The following is a 22,231-nucleotide window of genomic DNA, read 5'->3' as shown; positions in this document are numbered from 1 at the left end:
AAAAAAAATTATGATATCAAAAAGATACTTGCATTCATATGTTTACCACAGCACTACTCACAATAACAAAATGATGGAATAAACCTAAGTGCCTGTCAACAATGGACTGGATAAAGAAAATGTGGTATATCTATACCATGGAATACTACTCAGACATAAAACAAGAGTAAAATCATATTGTCTGCAGCAACATGGATGGAATTGGAGGCCACGATCTTACGTGAAATAACTCAGAAACAACAAGTCAGGCTGGGCGTGGTGGCTCTCACCTGGAATCCCAGCACTTTGGGAGGCTGAGGTGGATGGATCACCTGAGGTCAGGCGTTCGACACCAGCCTGGCTAACATGGCAAAACCCCATCTCTACTAAAAATACAAAAATTATCCAGGCATGGTGGCACAGGTCTATAGTCCCAGCTACTCAGGAGGCTGAGGCAGGACAATCACTTGAACTCAGTAGGCAGAGGTTGCAGTGAGCTGAGATAGCACCACTGCACTCCAGCCTGGGCAATAGAGCAAGACTCTGTCAAAAAAAAAATGGCTGGGCACGATGGCTCATGCCCATAATCCCAGCACTTTGGGAGGCCAAACTGGGTGGATCACTTGAGGTTAGGAGTCCGAGACCAGCCTGGTCAACATGGCGAAACCCTGTCTCTACTAAAAATACAAAAAAAATTAGCCAGGCATGGTGGTGTTTGCCTGTAATTCCAGCTACTCAGGAGGCCGAGGTGGGGAATCACTTGAACCAGGGAGGCAGAGGTTGCAGTGAGCCGAGATCGCACCACTGCACTCCAGCCTGGGCGACAGAGTGAGACTCCACCTCAAAAAAAAAAAAAAGAAAGAAAAAAGAAACAGCAAGTGAAATACCACATGTTCTCACTTATAAGTGGCAGCTAAATAACATGTACCCATGGACATAGAGAGTGGAATAATAGACACTGGAGACTCGAAAACGTGGGAGGTGGGAGGGGAGTAAGAGAGGAGAAAGTACTTATTAGATATGACATACACTATTTAGGTGATGACTGCACTAAAAGCCCAGGCTTCACCACTACATAATATTTCCATGTAACAAACTTGCACTTGTATGCTCTAAAATCTAATTTTAAAAGAAGTAAATAAAAACTCCATTTTTTTTCCCACTATATTCAGTATTGCCCGTCCTTGTGAGTGTATTCATGAATGGATCTTCTATGATATTGGAGACAGGTAGAGGTCAGTGTGGGTCACAAGCAAAGGAGGACATGCAAATGAAGTTTCCTAGAAGGTTGAAGAAATTTGGGCAAGAGTTTTAGATAGATGCAGGCGATGAAATTAAGAGAATTACTGTGTTAGGTATGTATCTAAAGGACAGTGGCCCAACTGACAACTATGTTACATAATAAAATATATTCTTTTTGAAGACCAGCTATCTGCTTTCTCTGCACCCTCCTCTCCCATCTCTAGAAGCCTACTGTCTTTAAGTATAATTGTTTAAGGACTGGGAAACATACCTATGCATTAAAAATATTACAGGCTCATACCTGTAATCCCAGCACTTGGGGAGGCCGAGGCAGCCGTATCACTTGAGGTCAGGCATTGGAGACTATCCTGGCCAACATGGAGAAACCCCATCTCTACTAAAAATACAAAAACTAGCCGTGCCTGTTGGCTTATGCCTATAATCCCAGCTACTCAGGAGACTGAGGCAGGAGAATGGCTTGAACCTAGGAGGCGGAGGTTGCAGTAAGCCAAGATCGCGCCACTGCACTCCAGCCTGGGTGACAGAACAAGACTCTACCTCAAAAAAATAAATAAATAATTAACAAATATTATGTAACTATTAATCCCTTAAGCTAAGTGCTTCTCTGTGGCAGGGTCCACTAGAAATGGGAACAAAAGAAGCAGTGAAATCTAAAACTTCTTTTTAAAAATCTGAAACCTGCCAGACACTGAGGTTCGTGTCTGTAGTCTCTGCTACTCAGGATCCCAGCTACTAGGAACACCTGAGCCCAGCGGGTTAAAGCTGCAGTAAGCTATGATCACACCACTGCACTCCAGCCTGGACGACAAAGTGAGAACCAGTTTCTTAAATAAACAAATAACTGAATTATCAGAAAAGCATCCACCAATATGTTCAACAAGTAGCAAAATGATTATCTCAGCTCTGTCTATGTTTGTATAACTTACTTAATCTTAAAAAAGCTGGCAGCCAAAGAATAGGGAAGAAAAGGGCGTGAGTGGATAATCAATCTGAGAAGTTAAGAACTGCATGCTTATAAAATAACACATAAACAAGGATCACTACTTTTCTGAAATTTACATTCCATGCATTGGAGGTATATAATCTTTCAGATAGGGTTCAACAAGAATGGAAGAGAGTGAGCTAGGCACCTTAAGTAACTCCTGTGACCATCAGAGTTTTCCATTATAGAGAGGCAACCCAAAAGTCAGACAACTCAACTTAGATGCAAAGCTGTAATTATTACAGAAAACTGAATTATAATTATCCTGGCATTCACCCACAAAAATATTCCCCCAATCTATTTTTAAAATTGAAAACAGACCGGAGTCTCTAAGCATATCTAGGACCCATCTTGGTATGCTAGTTTCATTTCAGCTAAATTTGCATTTATTCCTTAATCACAGTGCTGAACTAGTTTTTGGGAAGAGGAAACAAATTAATTCTGGGCTCTTGAGGAAATACCTTGGTAGATTTCTTATTTCTTACAGATAATAAAGCTGCAATCAACTAAAATCAAATAAGCATACTATCCATTTTATGTGAATGGCACAATTCAACAGGAAAAGTACATTTCTATCATTGAAGAACAGACAAACACAGACACAGACACACAGAGAGAGAGAGAAAAAAAAAATCCTGTGTCTTTTACTTTCCAAAATAAAAGCCAAGATTCTGAATTTCTTTTCACCACATAGTGAAATAATTGAGGGCATACCCAGGGTGCCAGAACTCTAGGTGCACATGCCCAGAAGGGACAGCTGAGGTCTATATAAAGCTTTTTAAAATGACACTCCATCTTTTAAATGAGCAAAAAATAAACTATAAACTTTATGCTTGAATGTAGTGAACACCTACCTATGTGATAGGATTTGGAATTACACTAGAGAACCTTTCAACTCAGGAATGCTTTCTTCACATACATCACAGGCTGAAGGCCAGGCCAGGCATGGTGGCTCATGCCTGTAATCCCAGAACTTTGGGAGGACAAGGCAGGTGGATCACTTGAGGTCAGGAGTTCGAGGCCAGCCTAGCCAACATGGTGAAATCCTGTCTCTACTAAAAATACAAAAATTAGCCAGGCGTGGTGGCACCCGCTGGTAGTCTCAGTTACTCAGGAGGCTGAGAGAGAAGAATCACTTGAACCTGGGAGGTGGAGGTTGCAGTGAGCTGAGATCGTGCCACTGCACTCCCACCTAGGCAACAGAGAAAGATTCCATCTCTAAATAAATAAATGACTGAAGGCCAGATTTCCATTATTTGAGATGATTTCACATAGATTCCAACATTGTTCTCTGTTAAAATACCCTTGAGAAAGACCTCCATTATCAATGATGAGTATAAATTTAGCTGATCAGACCCTTGACCTAGAAGCAAGTTTGATGGAGACCCTTGATAGGGGTAGAGTTGATGAAGGGAATTGAAATCACCTTTTCTTGTCAAAGGTAGCAGTATCTGAAAGAATATTCAACAAGGAGGCAGGGGACCACAGTTGGAGTCCATCTGCCCAATCTAGGTATCAGATTTCTTATCTGAAAAACACGAAGACTAAATCTGGTGATCTCTAACCAATTCAAAAATGTAATAACTTCTGTGAAATGAAGCAAGTCTGGTTAGAAGTATAGGGTCAGTCACAAAGGGCTAGGAAGTGGGGAAGCAAAATGTCATTAGTGGTGGTCATAAAACCAATGGTGGAGACAAAGGGGAAGAAGTGGAGAAAACACCTCCACAATTGTAATTACACCTAAACATCAACTCAATGTGTTGAAAAGCAATTCTACAGTGAAATCATAGTAACGCCTCAAGTAAGGGGCCATGAATATAAACAGAGAGGAAATAATCCTAGGTTCATATTGGGTCACTGCTTTCCTCAAATTCTGATTTTAAAAAATTGGAAGGAAACTAGTTTTGCCTAAGGAAATAATGTCTTAAAGCTAAAAGGATGATTAGCAGGGTTGATTAATTTCCTGGCAAATGAAAAATGCTGACGTTTTTGTTTTCTCCCAAGAGCACTAGCATTGAAATGACTCCAGTAAAATTCACTCATTCACTCCACAGATATGTATACAGTACCTAACATGTGCTTCCATTGATTGTGAGAAGACATACAATGAAGAAAAAGTCACCTCTACTCTTAAGAGCTTGCAATAGAGTACAGAAGATATGCAGATACATTAATAAATAGAACAACATACGGTGCAACTGGACCAAGCAAAGGTTAGGGATTGGAAGAAGAGCTAGGTTTTGTTTTAAATTTTATTTTTGAAAGACCACAGTTACTTCACATATTCATTTACACTAGCCAAAGTCAAGAATTCCTAAGGACAAGTTTAGACACTTAATAAAGAACAGCAGCTCCTGAGCCATCTGCTTTGTTCCAAAAATGAAGAACCATCACACGCAAATTTTCATTTTACTTCAATCCTGAGAGAATATTATTGTCAGATGGGGTAGGTAACATTTGTTTTATAACTGACATGGTTAACAAATCATGCTTTATAAAATGGCTATAGTCAGTGCCTCTTTTAGGTGGGGAAAAAAAAAAAAGAAAACCATCATCTGAGCCCAAAAGTCACTTATTTTCAATGAGTTCCTTTGATCTGTTTAGGGGTCCTGTTACTAATCTCTTTTTGATGAAGAAATATGCACAACAGAACTTAATGTGAACGACAGAACCTTGTTATAGCCAGACACAGATACATTACAAAAAAAAAAAAAAAAAAAAAAAACCTTAAGGATTTGTGTATAGAAAGAAATCATTTTCCAAAAACACATCATATGAAACTGCAAATTGCAATAGCCCAACCCTAGACTGCTGTAGTCTTACCTGGTAAGGAACAATACTGCCATGAGCTGTACCCCAACGTTTTGCTTCCTTTCGAACAATAAGATAATTTGCAGCTATGTGGGACAAACACGCCACCTACCAGGAAAAAAAGTAAATAAATAAAATAGAACAGCTAGTTTATCTATACTCATAAAGAGAATGTTGTATTATGAAAGTAATTTCACTTCATCTCATTGTAGAAGAAAAAAAAAACTGTCCATCAAGTTAGAAAATATACAGGCATTTGTACTTTTATCACACAAATGAAGAACGGTATTACATTATTGCGTGAGACTAAATAACAGTCAACTGAGAAATACAAATCCATAAACGTTCAACCCCTAAAAAGATTATCTAAAAGCAGAGGTTGACCAAGCAGATGAAACTGTGGTCCAGCCTTTATCACCAAACCCACAGCAATATACATCAGCAACTCGTACATTTTTTTTCCCCTCTGCATGTGTCTCCTTTTATTTTGCACCAAGATAACACAAAAAGAACCTGTGTCATCACTGAGTAGATGAACCAAAGCCAGGAGCCACATTCCTCTACATTTCTGATGACCTAAAAAAGCAGTAATAATAAACCTCCATTATATTTAAGTCAGTTTAGCCAGGTTTTCTGTTACTTTCTGCCCAAAGCATTCTGACACAAAAGATCAAGATTATTTGACTTTTTAAAATTAATTAGTGGATCATCCTCATTTAAAGAAACATGACTATACCTCTCCCAATCTGTTCCTAGTCCCGCGTACTCATTGTCATACTCAATTCAGTTTTTGAGAACTGCAGATTAAAGGGGTCATCAAAAATCTTACAGTCAATTTCTGACTACTGTGGTATTTCATGGACAGATCTTGACAAATCTACAATAGTTCAACTCAATATGACGATAATATGAGGATAATGAATTGATTCCTGGTGATCTGCCACAAGGATCTTATGTTCCAATGAATACGTATGGCTCCACCACCACAGAACTATGGAAAGGAGGTGATCAAACGATTTTCCATGGATTCCAGAAAATAATAAAAAGTGGTTCTGGCCACACAACATCATCATGATGCATCAGCTTGCTTTTCCCTTTCTAGATCGTCAGATGCAACTGGAAAACCTAGCAAGCCAGTCATTAAAACATACCCCAAATTGAGATTGGCTCCTGGAACAACTCAAGGCATGATTTTTCAGGCCTTTTCTTGCCCCCTACCTAGCACAGCACCTGTGCTTCCTACAAGAAATATCAATACGACTCAGCCTGGATGAATCTCCTTACTGCTGCAGCCATTCTCCTTTACTTTATTCTTGGGACTTAAACTCACTTTTATGTTCATTTACTGCTCTGTCAAAATTAGAACTGCCTTGTGGCAGCTGGTTTGGCTGTACAGCCCAGGTGGCAAAACTAATAAACTTTGAGTCATCCACTTCTGGACTTCCATCTGGTCTTGGGCATTTGAACCATGGAGCATTCCAGGGCTGCCTGGGGCCGCCTAGTGCTAATCACCATTTCACAGATCACTTCTGTGTCTTTCAAAATGGAAAATCAAATCAACATTTTGTAGCAAAAATGCCCTGGATAGGAAGTCCAGACATGGACAGTTGAAACCTGGATGGTTTCTCTCTGTCGACCTCTAAATAGTTCCATGACTGTGGGTATATAATTTACTTCTTTGATCTTCTGATACATTCTCTATAAAGTCTTGGGCATTTCAGCTAAACCAAAGGTTTTCAAATTTTTTTAAAAGCAGAACCTTGTATTCAACTAAATAATACATGAAATCCTAATATATAAATATGTAAGCAGATAATATTTCAAGTGCTCTGGATGAAGCAGAAGCAGTCCTGCACCACCACCCAAGCAGCATGAACACAAAACACAATTTGCAAAATAGTAAGTAATCTTCAATGTGCTTACAAGGCAAATTTGGTGTACATTTCGGGCTCTATTATTCCTCTTAACAATCTGGCAGATAAAAAGACACGAGGGGCCGGGAGCAGTGGCTCACACCTGTAATCCCAGCACTTTGGGAGGCCGAGGCAGGTGGATCACCTGAGATTGGGAGTTCGAGACCAGCCTGACCAACATGGAGAAACTCCATCTCTACTAAAAATACAAAATTAGCCAGGCATGGTGGCACATGTCTGTAATCCCAGCTACTTGGGAGGCTGAGACAGGAGAATTGCTTGAACCCAGGAGGCAGAGGTTGCAGTGAGCTGAGATCACACCATTGCACTCCAGCCTGGGCAACAAGAGCAAAACTCTGTCTTAAAAAAAAAAAAGACACAAGGGATGCAATAGCAGTTATTTTCCCATGACGCCCCTTCCTGAAATTGGAGACATTTTCTGAATTTTGAGGTCTCTTTTCAGATCTAGCTATGTTATTATTCTTTTTATTTATTTTTTCATTCAAATAAATCATGGTGAATGTCACTCTCTAAGGGGCTCTGTTGCTACCAAAGGCCAAGAATTTAAATTAGTAAAGGTTATTCTGTGCAAGTAGTCAATCACAAAAGGCTTGTTATTTCTACTTCTCTAATTTCAAAGTCAATAGATCAACATCATCTAGGGCTGCACGAGGTGGTGAGGTGGCTGGATGATCACAGGCCAACTTATAAATCCTAAATTGATCTAAGATAGTTGCCAGGGATAGGGAAGGACCGGATTCCTAGCTGGATATCAGCTTGGCTGCCCCATTCCTTACCCACTATCTTATTCTTTCTTTTCAATTTTTGACTTCTGTGTTTCTGACCCTGCCCCATTTAGAATGAGTTTGAATGAAGAATCAAAACCCATCTCTCAAACTGTTTGCAAGTAGAATACTATATACATTGCCTCCTCCATACAGTGGTAGTTAATGAAAACAAAAAGCATTTCAGAATTAGCAGCTCACGTTGGGCAGAAGGATTAAATAAAATTTTAAGCCAATTGCCATGAAAAAACAAACTGTGGGCCAGGCGTGGTGGCTCATGCCTGTAATCCTAGCACTTTGGGAGGCTGAGGCAGGTGGATCGCTTGAGCCCAGGAGTTTGAGACCTGCCTGGGCAACATAGCAAAATCCTGTCTCTACTAAAAATACAAAACAAACAAACAAAAAAAAGGTGGGAGGATCACCTGAGCCTGGGGAGGTCAAGGCTGCAGTGAGCGGTGATCACACCACTGCACTCCAGCCTCAGCAACAGAGTCTCAAAAAAAAAACAAAACCAAAAAACAAACAAAAAAAAAACAAAATGTGATTTGTCAGCAACAACTCAAAGGCAAAGTTGGGGAAAAAAGAATTCTATATTTTAAGAAAGAGAGCAACATGGCTAAACTTAGCAACTCAATGTTTAAAGGCAGTATTACCAATCTGAAAGTAATCTACTATTTACAGGGATGTATTTTAAGGCAGGAGAAGGGAGAGAAAGTCAATAGCTATGATGTGATTATGTATGAAAAAAATCAGAGGTTTCCTGGGCAATTAATGACAAATTTTGCACAAATTAAAAGAATGCAGGATGTGACTTTTTGGTTAATAACTATATACTGTATACCCATTCTAAATACTGCATTAGATCATTACTTTCATTCCCTAAACTTAGGCTTATTATTTCATCAAGTGGACGCTATGTAATTTACTCAGAATGTTGCCTTTTTATGGTTTCATCTAAACAAAAAAGCCAACTTTGGTTTAATAATAATCATTCTGACAGCAAACTATTATTTTAGATAACAGAGTGGGTCCTGATATTCTTTGTTTCTAACAAGAAAACCAATCGGGGGGTCAAAATGGATCTCAAAGAGCACAGCCCCAAAAGGCTTGAGGAAGAATATGCCCAAATATTTCCCAAAGCAGTCCCATGGTGTCTGTCACCACATGCTCCACTTCCACCGAATGAGGATCAAGCTGCAATAATACAATCTTTCAAATTCAAAAGGACAACCAAGTGTGACAGGTAAAATGAGAAAAACAAGACTAGAACCATGGTCCATTGCATCAAAACAAGTCATTTCCCCCCGCTTCCCTTGTGTGTCTTCTGGCCTACAGCTAAGTTGAACTCAACACCAACCATGCAATCATCCACCTGCCCACATTTCCACCTATTCCTCAAAGTCCATTTCAACATCATCTTTTCCATTAAGCCCCAATCCCAGCCAGCAAGCAAGAGATTATATTCCCTGTCCCTGAATGAATACAACACTTAATTTATCTGATTTCTGCTGCACTTTCACAGTCTTCCTTGTACTATAACTAGAATATAAGATGTCAAAACTGGAAGGAGTTAGGTCACTACTTCCTTAACCTACCCACGCATCCCAATCACCTATGGGATTCCTAGAACCCACCCCATAACAAATGAATCAGGTTTTTCAGGGATGGAAACCTGAAAAAAAATAATTTCACCAGTGTAGTATTAATGGCACACCAGAGTTGAGAAGCAAAGCCTTACAAGAGTCTAGTCAAACTCCTTAATATCCAAATGGACACATAAAGGAACATAGAAGAAAAATAACTTGGCCAGGTACGGTGGCTCATGCCTGTAATCCCAACACTTTGGGAGGCCGAGGCAGGTGGATCACCTGAGGTCGGGAGTTTGAGACCAACCTACCCAACATGGAGAAACTCCGTCTCTACTAAAAATATAAAAAATTAGCCGGGCGTGGTGGGGCATGCCTGTAATCCCAGCTACTCGGGAGGCTGAGGCAGGAGAATCACTTGAACCCAGGAGGCGGAGGTTGCAGTGAGCCGAGATGGATCATGCTATTGCACTCCAGCCTGGGCAACAAGACCAAAACTCTGTCTCAAAAAAAAAAAAAAAACAAACTTATGTGAGGACATACAGCTGGTTAGTAACAGAACTTTACTCCAACAACACTGCCTTCCTCCATGCTACAATATTATTTATATATTCTCCTATCCCTCCTTTTAAATTAGGAGCTCTTTCAAGGTAAGACTTATTTATTTTAAACCCTTTGTATGTTTCCATAGCACTTAACACAGATCCTGAACACTATTTTTAACAAATGAATGAAAATGGTAATTACTACTTGTTTAATTATTCAGCAACTCCTGAGTGTTGCTATGTGTAAGGCTTTATGCTAGGTACTGAGTATACATAAGGAAATGAAAAAGATATAGTTTTGCCTTCTTTGAAATAGTGGAGAAAATAACTAAACAAAGAATTATAGGACCTGCCATGGGGAAAGAGGATGGAAGACAAAACCGGAAAACAAAGAGTAACATGTGTGAAAGCTCAAAGGCAGGAAACGGGTTGAAAGAACAAAACTGAAAGAAGACCAATATAACTAAACCATGGTGAGAAAGAGACTGAAATGAAATGAAAGAGAAAGGCAGACAGAGGTCAGTCATTGTAGTAATGGCAAGGAACCATTCTTTGCACATCTTGCAGAATGATCATTTCAGAACAATCACAAATTGTATCGTCATTCTTCTATTTAAAACCCATAGGGATCCCCCGACATTTGTAATTATATTCAAAGAGTGAACTAAAAAGAGGCAAGACAGAAAGGGGATTGTTAAGGATATTATAAAGGTCCAGGCATAATTTGATGATAGATAGCTCAGAGAAGGTTGGTAGCAGTGGACATGGGAAATCCTGGGTTTAAGATACATTTTAAGAGCAGAACAGGCAGAGCATGTGAAAGACTGTATGGGCAGAGGATGCAGATAGAATGGTGACAGAGAGGAGAAACCAAACTTAACTCCCACAGTCCTGCTGAATATCTGGGTAAACTATGACAGCATTAACAGAAAAAGGGAAATCAGAGAGAGAAGTAATTGAAGGGGAAAGAAAATAAAAGCCCATCTCTGAATGTGTTGAATTTGAGATGCCTGTGATATAATCAATTAGGCAGGACTCATTAGCATATAGAAAGTATTTAAAGTTCTAACCCAGGGGGAAACAGAGATAAAATAAGAGAAGAAATCGGAAATAATCCCAAACAAGAGAAGATAAAGTTTCCATGCAAAAACAGTCCTTCCTCTATCACCAAAGGGATGATCAAAGATGTAGGTACAAACTACTAGAACCAATTTAAATGCCCAAGAATGGGTGTTTTAAATAAGCTATGACATCTGTATATAACAATAGAAGATGAATAGGCACTTAAATGACACAACAAAACAATATAGCATCATGTGAAAAAATATTCATAACATTTTGTTTGAATTTTATCTGAAACAAACTTTTTAGTTCAGAACAGTGTTCAATTTATAGAAAAACCAAGATAGTACAGAGAATTCCCATCTATTCCATATCCAGTATCCCTGTTATTACCATCCTACATTAGTGGAGTGCCTTCTTAACAATTACAGAGCCAATATTGACACTTATTATTAACTAAAACCCATACACTCGGATTTCCTGACTTTTCACTTCATATACTTTTCCTATTCCAAGATCCTACCCAGGATACCATATTGTATTTAGTCATTCTATGTCCGTATTTAGTCATCCTGGCTTCTCTTCGCTCTGACAGTTCCTCATACATTCCTTATTTTTTATGCACTGAAAGTTTTGATGAAACTGATCAGGTATTTTGTAGAATTTTTCTCGACTGGGATTTTTGTGATGTTTTACTCATAATTATACTGGAGTTATGAGGTTTTAAAAGAAAGATCATAAAAGAAAAGCACCATTTTCAACATATCATATCAAAGATATACAGTGTCAACAATCAATCTTGATCACCTGGCTGAGGTAGTGTTTATTAGTTTTCTCTGCTGTAAGATTATTCTTTTTTCCTCCCCCTTTCCATACTGTACTCTTTGGAAGAATGTCACTACATGCAGCCTATACTTAAGGGATAGAAAGTGATGGTCCTGCTTCTGGAGGGTGGAGTATCTACATAATTATTTAGAATTTGGCACACATTTGTCTCCCTTTATTTATTTATTCAATCATTTCTTTAAATCAGCATGGTCATGCGGTTTTTTTTAAAAAAATACTTTTTTGGTTATAATTCAATACCACTTTTTTGTTTTTGATCAAATTATTCCAGTTTTGGCCACTGGGACCTCTCTCCATGGGTACCTGTGTCCCTTTCACATACCACACGTCGTTTTAGCACTTTGTTTTTAGTACTCCCTTACTTTGTGACAATATAAGATGCTCTGGGCTCACCTTCCTATTTCCTTTCCCAGTCTTATAGGAAAGCATAAAGAGAATAGGAGTTTTAGGGTAAAGAGCAAATATTTATTTCAGTGTCAATCAGCACCTTATTCATTCCATACTTTATTGAAAAAACGCTGACATAAGCCAGGTGCAGTGGCTCATGCCTGTAATCCCAGCACTTTGGGAGGCCAAGGCAGGTGGATCACTTGAGGTCAGGAGTTCAAGAATAGCCTGGCCAACATGATGAAACCCCATCTCTACTAAAAATACAAAAATTAGCTGGGTGTGGCGGTGGGTGCCTATAATCCCAGCTACATGGGAGGCTGAGGTAGGAGAATCACTTGAGGCGGAGGTTGCAGTGAGCCGAGATAGAGCCATTGCACTACACTCTGAGCAACAGAGTGAGACTCCGTCTCAAAAAAAAAAACCACTGATATCACACCTACTATGTGCCAGGAATTGCTCTAGATACTGGGATACAGCAGAGAAGGAGAAAGACATAGTCCTACTCTCATGAAGCTTACATTCTAGGGTAAGCTACATTCAGACATAAACATACAGAAAAATACCAAGAAATGATTCATGCTATGAAAAAAATGCAACAGAATCACAGAGAGTGTTCTTTTAAACTAATGGGTTTAGTAGAGGCCTCTTTGAAGATGTTATATTTAATTTAAGGCCTGGAGAAGGCATGCTAAAACCTGGGAGAAATTTTTCCTTTGGTTTGAGACAGAGTCTCACTCTGTTGGCCAGGCTGGAGTACAGTGCCACAATCTCAGCTCATTGACCTCCACCTACGAAGTTCAAGCAATTCTTCTGACTCAACCTCCCAAGTAGCTGGGATTACAGGTGCACAACACCATGCCCAGCTAATTTTTGCATTTTTAGTAGAGACACGGTTTCACCAGGTTGGCCAGGCTGGTCTCGAACTCCTGACCTCAAATGATCTGCCTGCTTGGGCCTCCCAAATGCTGGCATTACATGCATGAGCCACTGTGCCTGGCCTAGAAAAAATCTTTCTAGGCAGTGAGATCAACTAGGTAGAAGACTTTAATATGCTAAAAAGCTTACATACAGTGAAGAACAGAAAGAGGGCCATTGTAGTTGGAACTCACTAAGTAAAAGAGACAGTAGTACAAGAAGGGGTCAGGAAAGTATACAAGGGCCATATCATATGGGTCCTTGCAGGCCTAGGTAAGGATCTCAGATATTATTCCAAGTGTAATAGGAAGGCATTGATTTCTATAATTAAATCACCTGGTCACTATGGCGTATGCACAGGCAATGAATGAAAGCAAATTAAGTCACATTACAACTCCCATTTTGTAAGAAAAAACTAAAGACCAAGGAGATTAAATATGCTGTCTAGGTCTCACAGTTGACAACGGAAAAATCCTGACCCAAACCCAGGTCACTGTACTCTGTACACCATCCCTAAGCCACTACCTCCTCTCTGTTCAGCCTTTCTTCTCCCTGCCCCTTTCACCCAGGTAGTGAGTAGCTTTACCTTTGTATCTTTGGTTGTATCCTTGGCTTCACATTTTATATTCCAGGCAAGTCCCCCTATATCAATGGAATGGACTGGAAGTCCTCTACTGTCCCCTGTACTTAGAAAACACACTGTTAACTAAACCAATAAATTCTCACATCCTTCTGCTCAACCTCACTCATCTACTAACTATAAAATGTCTTACGGGGAAAAAATTGCTAAAAGAGAAATGAAGGGGCTAGCATTCGTAGAAAACATAACTTTCAAGAAGAAAAATTGGACCTCGCCTGAGGAAGAGATTTCGAGTTTCTGGCATCTCCCTTTTTAACCTAATACTGTTACTTTACATGTCAAACTCCCTTTGCAATTTAACTTGCTTCACTTAGTCCCTCACACCTTAAGGTGAACAAATTTGTTCAGAATAACTAGGGTCGAGAAGGAAAAAAGACCCCAGAGTACACAAGGTATATTGGCCATGCCATGTTAAAAAGAGAATCAGTATTCTACCCATCGGTGCCACATTTATCATTGTTTCTAGTATTGATGACTGATCAGAGCTAACACTTACTGTACACTGTTCTAAGCATTTTACATGAATTATCTCATTTAATCCTCATAACTTTATGGGAGAGGTACTATGATAACCCCATTTTAGAGATGAGAAAACTGAAGCACTGATTAGTCTGATAATCTGCTCAAGGTTATATGCCTAGTAAGTGGACAAGCCAGGATCTGAACTCACCTAGCCTGGTTTCTGGCATTCTATACTAAATTAGATACAGAATCAGACTTCTCAAAATTTCTGAGTGGCCCTGATCCTGGAAAAGTTTAGTTGGAATTTACTACTTGGTAAAGAAAAAATAGTGATTGAGCATCCTTTCCAATTAGGTGAACCTCTACAGATAAATTTGACCTTAATTATTACATAATACATGATGCAGTACTTATTCAAAGTTTTCTGCTTTGCTGCAAATATGGTTTGGCTTCTACTGCAATGTAATTAGAAATAAACTTCAAACCATAAATATTTTACCTGTAAACTTTGAAAACCAGTAGAGTTGTTACATAATTTTAAAATCTCTACTTTTATTTACTTACCAGAGAAAAAACACATAATGGAATTACTCTCTTCATAGTCATTTCTTAACTTAATGAAAGGAACATAACTATTACCCATTCCTCTGAATTGTCATTAACAACAGTCAAATCATATTGATATGTATATTACTTATGAACTCAAAAGAAAAACAGATCATATTATACTGAGAATAATTTTCCCAATCCATATGAATCAAAATCAGACATATGAGGAAACTGGGTATCAAATGCCAGAGGTAAGACCAGACAGCAAAGAGAGACAGAATTTCAAAAGCGTGTTGAGAATAATACATCAAACATATTTCTTACCATGAACCACTGACCCAGTCAATCACATGACTCAAAGAGCAGTTATGAACAACTAAACAAAATGTGATGAGTAAGTGGAAATGTAGAAAAACAACATTTAATGACAGGGTGTGCTTATTTATTCCTGTGATAGCAAGTCTTCAGTTTCAAGTGTCTTCTTCAAATACTCTTTTACATTTTAGATAACAGATATAAAATATAATATATAAATATATTATATAAATATAAAATATTACATTATTCTACAACTCTAGTTTTGAAAGTTCTAAAAATGACATGAAACTTACTTGTGTTTATTACTTTCTTCATGCATTTAACAGTTATTTAATAAATAATTATTATATGCAAGGCAATCTGTTAAGTGTAGTGGGAGATCCCAAAATCAATCAAACAATTTCATCTCTCAGAAAGGTTAATTTGTTATTTACAATTCAGAATAGAAATGATCAATGCTACAAGAGACGTTTTTAAAAAATTAAGAAGGGATAAAAAGTGGCATTCAAGCTAACATTTTTTGATAAAGAGAATTTAGTCAGGCAAAAACAAGGGAAAGGGCCTTCCCAGTAAGAAAATATCGTGGTCACGGTCACATGTTTGGAAAAGTATTGAGAATAAAAACTGAGACAAGCCATTAAATTTAATGACCAGGAGATCATAGATGATTCTTAAAATGCAGTGTCAACAAAGCAGCAAGGACAAAATCCAGATTAACAGGGGCAAAGGAATGAATGAAAACAATATGAGAGCCACAGGGGTATCTCAGAGGCTCATGTAAAAAGGAGAGGAGAGATACTGGACCATAGCTTACGTTGGTGAGCAGAAAAAATAAAGGTTTTATTTTTGAGGATGTAAAAAAATAAAATAAAATAACTGACCAGGCACAGTGGCTCATGCCTATAATCCCATCATTTTGGGAGGCCAAGGCAGGAGGACCGTTTGAGCTCAGGAGTTCAAGATCAGTCAGGGCAATATAGTAAGACCTCTTCTCGGCTAAGGAAAAAAAGAAAAAATTTAACTGGACGTGGTGGTGTGCACCTGGAGAAGCAGCTACTTAGGAGATTGAGAAGGGAGGACTGTTTGAGGCCAGAATATTGAGGCTGCAAAGAACTATGATCATGCCACTGCACTCCAGCCTAGGACACAGAGCAAGACTCTGTCTCAAAAAAATAAAAATAAAAAAATAACTGGAGTTCATCTATATATACAAGAGAAAAGAAAAATTGAAGATGTGGAGTTCTAAGCACGATGGAGACAATGAGAAAAAAAGTAAGAGGAGGGTTTATGGTTTGAAATGTCATCTCTCAGTCAACTCTTCCCTCATTCACTCAGATGGGTCATTTTGTCTTCTGAATCTCTCTGTCTGCTAGAATGCAAGCTTCAGGAAGCAAAGGATTTGTTTCCTGCTCTCTCTCCACAACAGGAACACTCCCAAAACACACTGTAGGCAATCAGTAACTATTAGTTAAACTCAAAAATAAATGAATGAATAACATCCCTTTCCTCTCATTTGAAGAATTTAAAGAAGAAATGCTTTAGGAGAAAAGGAGGAAAGTTAGGTACAATTCCCACAGAAAGCTACAATAGTAGAAAAGCATCTCCACAGAATGAGAAGGTCAGGCTGAAATTTGCCTCGTTTAGTGGCTCTGCCCACTGAAGTGACAAAGCCCAAGTCCACTTGTTCCTTCCCCACATACCAGATGGATAAACATAGAGGCTGGGTTAGGAAACAATGTCAGGCACTGAGGCCCCATATTCAGGGTGAAGAAAGGAGGAAAGGTGGCTTAGGGAACAATGAGGGAATCTTCAAGGAGCAAGACCCTGTGGGGCTAAAATTGAGTGCATGGTGATGCTAAAGACCCATGGATGGGTAGAGAAAAGAAATAGCAAACCTTCCCTGACGTCAGAATTGGCTTGGGGTTTTAATCATAATTATAAAGGGATGCTGGATTTTGTCAAATGCTTTTTCTGTGCCTATTGAGGCAATCATGTGATTTTTGTTTTTAATTCTGTTTATGTGGTGTACTACTCAGCCATAAAAAAGAATGAAATAATGGTATTAATAGCAACCTGGATGATGATGATGATGATGATGATGATGATGATGATTGTTATTATTATTATTATTCTAAGTGAAGTAACTCAGGAATGGAAAACCAAATATCCTATGTTCTCACTCATATGTGGGAGTTAAGCTATGAGGATGCAAAGACATAAGAATGATACTTCGGACTTTGGGGACTTGCAGGAAAGGATGGGGGGTAGTGAGGGATAAAATATTACATGTTGGTACAGTGTACAGTGCTCAGGTGATGGGTGCACCAAAATCTCAGAAATCACTACTGAAGAACTTATTCATATAACCAAACACATCTGTTCCCCCAAAACCTATTGAAATAAAAAAATAAAAAATTTAAATATGAAAAATTTAAAATTTAAATTTAAAAAAAGAATTGGCCTAGGAATAGGGAGTGGGGTGAGTCTGTTGTAACTGGGGTGACCAATGGGTTCCATGAGATAGCACTAAGCACGTCAAAAGCAAACAAGTTGAATAAAGGCTACTTCCCTCTAACTTCAGTAGATTTATTTCATTGTTTCATGCAGCCCAAGTGGCTGTTTCTTCCACAGGAGTGATTCATTCTGGGAAGAGCTTCACATGCTTTGTTTAGTTATTCTAGTACCTTCTCCAATTCTCTATTTGTCACATTTTCCTCCAGTTCTGACTACCATTGCCTTTATGTCCTGGTGCTCTTTTGTTACTGTTTCTTCAACATCATTCTTTTTTTTTTCAGTACTACTCCATTGCCAAGGCTGGAGTGCAATGGCACAATCTCAATTTACTGCAACCTCCACCTCCCATGTTCAAACTCCTGACCTCAAGTGATCCACCAGCGTCAGCCTCCCAAAGTGCTAAGATTACAGGCATGAGCTGCCTGTAATATCATTCAATAATGTATTTTCCCCTTCAAAACGGGGAGAAAGGTGGCACAAAACTATGGAAGTATGGAATATAGTGCATGTAGGCATTCCTTAGACTGTTGCCCCTTCTCACAGGTAGTAAGCTAACTTGCACAGGTCTTTGTAAGGTACGGATAGTATGAAAGAGAAGAAATGGGCCAGGCATGGTGGCTCACACCTGTAATCCCAGCTACTCAGGAGGCTGAGGCAGGAGGATCCCTTGAACCTGGGAGGCGAAGGCTGCAGTGAGTTTAGATGGCACCACTGCACTCCAGCCTGGGCAACAGAGCAAGACACCGTCTCAAAAAAAAAAAAAAAAAAAAAAGAAGAAGAAATGGCAAATCTGAGAGACATTTAAAGGATGGAATCACAAGTCCTGGGAACAGACTATAGGGAATAAACAAGAAGTCACAAAGAGGGTTCCAATGTTTTTAGCCCAGAACTTATAAGAAATGTGAATTTACTTTATAGAAATGGCTTTTTTGGGCGGGCAAGGTGGCTCACGCCTGCAATCCTAGCACTTTGGGAGGCTGAGGCGGGCAGATCACCTGAGGTCAGGAGTCCAAGACCAGCCTGGTCAACATGGTGAAACCCCATCTCTACTAAAAACACAAAAATTAGTTGGGCAAGGTGGCAGGCGCCTGTAATCCCAGCTACTCGGGAGGCTGAGGCAGGAGAATACGGTGGAGGTTGCAAGGAGGCGGAGGTTGCAGTGCGCTGAGATTGCACCACCGTACTCCAGCCTGGGTGACAGGGCAAGACTCCATCTCAAAAAAAAGAAAAAGAAAAAAAATGGCTTTCTTGGTGAAGAAATATGCTAGGTTAGAGCGGGATTGTTTGTTTAGGGAAGGGGTATTTATTTAAAGGTGTCGATGGAATGTCCAGCTGAAGACGCCCATGAGTAGTTGCCATCCAGCCACTGGAGCCCTGAATAATGATGAGAGATAGTCATGAATACTTAGTGGCCATCTACACTGAGGTTTGGGGGAGGCAGGATTCTAAGATGGCCACTAAGAGTCCCATCCTCTGGCATATACATCCTGTACAATGCAATGTCACTCCCATAATTAGGTCTGTAATCAGTTAATAATGAATTCATCAAAAAAGAGATTATCTTGAGTGGGCCTGGTCTAACCTTTAAAAGAAGGTGAAGCTCAGAGAGTCATGCTCCTGCTGGCCTCGAAAACCACAACCTCCATGAGCTCTAGAGCCACAGGAACTGTAGTCTGCCAACAATCTAAATGAGCTTGGAAAAGACCTCTGAGGTCCTGCTGAGGAATTCAGTCCAGCAGATACCTGGATGGCAGCCTTTTAAGACCTGAGCAGAGACTCCATCTAAGCCATTATCAGACAACAGACACATAGAAACTATAAAATCATACTTTGTGTTGTTAGAAGGCACTTTTCATATTGCATTTCTGATAATCTGTTATGCAGCAATAGAAAACTAACACAAGGGTGAAGCCACTGAAGTGGATGACTAGCCTGGATAATTGGAGGGAAAGCACAGGACAAGGGCAGACCACTGGAGTCAACCAAGGAGGGGACAAAAAAACAGGTGAGAAGAATAACAGGTGGTGTGGTGTCTAAAGGCCAAAGGAGGAGAGTGTTAGAAGGAAGAGTGTTGAATGTATATCAAAGGTATTATCAGTAGCAGGATGGGAGTACAATCTAATGCAAAGCATTAAGAAAATAATTAGTGGGTAGGAAGCAGAAACCTCAAATACTAATAACATATGAAGTTTGGCACTGAAAGAGGAAAGAAATAGAACAACAGTGGGAATGTACAGCCACATCACCAAAAATGGAATCAAGTAAAGGTTATTCATGATGTTACCCTTTCCAGGGCTACCCAGACTTTAATAAAAAATTAATAAAGGTTCAAAAGCTTTCCCTACAGCTAAAGGAATGAAGCTCTCTTGGTGGAATTTCAGGCATTTTCTTAGAACTATTAAGTAACAGAGCTACCCCACATATGACAAGCTCATGAACCAAGCCCCAGCATGAAAACAAAATAAATTAACTTAGACACTCTCCCTACATCTGATCATTCTGATTAACCAAAATCCAAGAATGTAATGGTGAATCTGATAATTACTTGTATGATCCACTGCACAGCTGGCACAGTCCTTCTCTGGCCATGTCGTACTGCACTGCTCTCTTGAGCTTCTGTGGAATGGTTCCCAAAATAACAGGGGAGACTCACTAGACTACACAGCACATGACAAAGTTCTTTAGTGATGATTCTTCTTAAAGTGATCTATCTCATGGGAGTTCCAGGGAAAGGTGCAAAGCCAAGCACGGAATAGGACAAGAAATGCAGGATCTCAGTGACCAAATGATCCAGCAGGTAAAATACATATTATGTGTTTACACTTCAAGCAAAAATTCATGCAAAGAATACAGGTACATAATGCCAAGGATTGCTGTATTAATTAAACAAACCCAGTGATTTAAAAAACAACCTGAAGAATAGCAAGTGAGAGAAAACACATTTTATATTCTCATATATTAATGCTGTTTTATTTGAAAGTTTTAAAAATCTCGTATGCACATTTCATTGGTTTCATTCAGCAAATACTTGTTAGTTCATTCAGGCACCATGCTAGGTGCTGAGATAGAATGGTGAAAAGAAATGAATTTTCTGTCCTCGTGGAAAAACAGTCTGGTGTAAAAGACACACACTAAACACTATAAAACCCAGTGACTTAGAGGGATGATGTGCTAAGATTATAATAATAATACCCAGTGACATGAGGAGTTGAGAGACACAGTCTGATTGAAAACAGGCCTAGAAGACTTACTTCAAACATGAGTTTGCATGACAATTGTGTTATTTTCACACCTCCTTGCCCCCTCCCCAAACTCATATAAAATGCTTTTGTTAAATATAACTGCCATTTTATGGCCATCATTTCACAGGAACAGGAACACTGAGAATATCCCATGACACACAACTAACACCTGGATAATCGTTCCTCTGTTCTTACTAATGCATCTCACCAGAGAATAAAATCAAGGAAACTGATTTCAGAAATTCACTAACTTACATCACAGTCAGAACTCCTCATCAACAGACCACATGGCACAAACTGGATGGCTTTTAAGATCTAAGCTGCAAGCTGTAGACATGTTTGGACTTTTCAACATCACCCCTAAGAGACCTCAAAGGTACACTAACACAATCAGCCTTTGATGACATAGTATATCATATATCCATATACTCATATGTCCCTAATTCAGCAGATTTGCATATGATCTGCATTCTAACATACCCACAACTATGTTTTATATGTGAGAAGACTGTAATATGATAAAACCTTTAAGGAGCCACTGCTTTGTTGTGTCAATTCTTATATTCATCCAACAACGATCGTTATCTTAGCCATATCCTCCATTCACCCTTTAACCACAATTGAAGGGCTAGACAGTTCTGAAGAGGGCAGAATTTTTTAATCTTTTTTACATCGTCAGCAGTCTAGTGAAAAGGAATTTGGACCCTGATTCAACAGGCCTGAGACCCAGTCTCAGCTCAGCCCTCATTATACTCCCTTGGACAGCAAAGTCCTGTACCCTGAGTCAAGTTTACAAAATAGCACTAACCTCCTCACAGGCTTGTCTGTATGACTTCAGGTTAACATTGTAAAAAGTGCTTCAAAAATACTCAAAAGTAAGAAGAATTGCAAAACATAATTTTAAAAAATATCACCCAAGGGAATACACACAAACAGCTTACTTAGGGTTTTGCTATATGACAATTTTGTAATTTCAATAAATTAGACTGATATTTTCCATCTTTTACTAATACAAATAATGAATCTAGGAGAAACAACTCCCCCAGATGGCAAGCCAGGTTTAGTCAGTTTTAGAAATTCCAAGTATACTGGCTGTTCTAATTAATCAAAGAATAATTTCTGAATTGCTAATTTTTACCTTATACCAATATTAAACATACATTAGAACACCGTTGATAGCTGTACATTTTCATGTGTAAAAAAATAAAAATAAAAAAATTGTTGATTCAAAAAAATACCAGTGGAACCATTGATTAGACATCTGCAGTTTGACTATAAAATAGCAAAATTGATTTCTAATAAGATTTCCAAAAGTATTATCCATTTACTGTCAGAGATTATAAATTGGCAACTGATAAGCATGATTTAGTTCATTAATTTTTTTTTTTTTTTTTTGGCCTACATAGTATTTTAAAACCCAAGAGATTTT

General features: G+C 38.9%; 2 protein-coding genes across 11 annotated transcripts in view; one reads left to right on the top strand and one right to left on the bottom strand.

Annotated features, from left to right (window-relative positions):
* The window catches only part of MPLKIP (M-phase specific PLK1 interacting protein), an 811,813-nt gene that overhangs the window by 607,839 nt on the left and 181,743 nt on the right, over window positions 1-22,231 (top strand). The gene's annotated exons all lie outside the window — the stretch shown is intronic.
* Window positions 1-22,231, bottom strand: part of SUGCT (succinyl-CoA:glutarate-CoA transferase) — a 772,786-nt gene that overhangs the window by 570,825 nt on the left and 179,730 nt on the right. For all 7 annotated transcript variants that reach the window (XR_007724059.1, XR_007724060.1, XM_050783317.1 and 4 more), the window contains exon 9: window positions 5,048-5,143. Coding sequence is in view for 5 of the 7 variants with exons in the window: in XM_050783317.1 (XP_050639274.1) it covers window positions 5,048-5,143 (96 nt within the window). In the remaining 2 variants the exon portion in view is untranslated. The remainder of the gene's footprint in view (window positions 1-5,047; window positions 5,144-22,231) is intronic.

This window comes from Macaca thibetana, chromosome 3 (assembly GCF_024542745.1).
Source record: "Macaca thibetana thibetana isolate TM-01 chromosome 3, ASM2454274v1, whole genome shotgun sequence".
In the NCBI taxonomy this organism is placed as follows: domain Eukaryota; kingdom Metazoa; phylum Chordata; class Mammalia; order Primates; family Cercopithecidae; genus Macaca; species Macaca thibetana.
The sequence above is the reverse complement of the archived record's forward strand: the minus strand, read 5'-3'. Positions and strand labels throughout refer to the sequence as shown.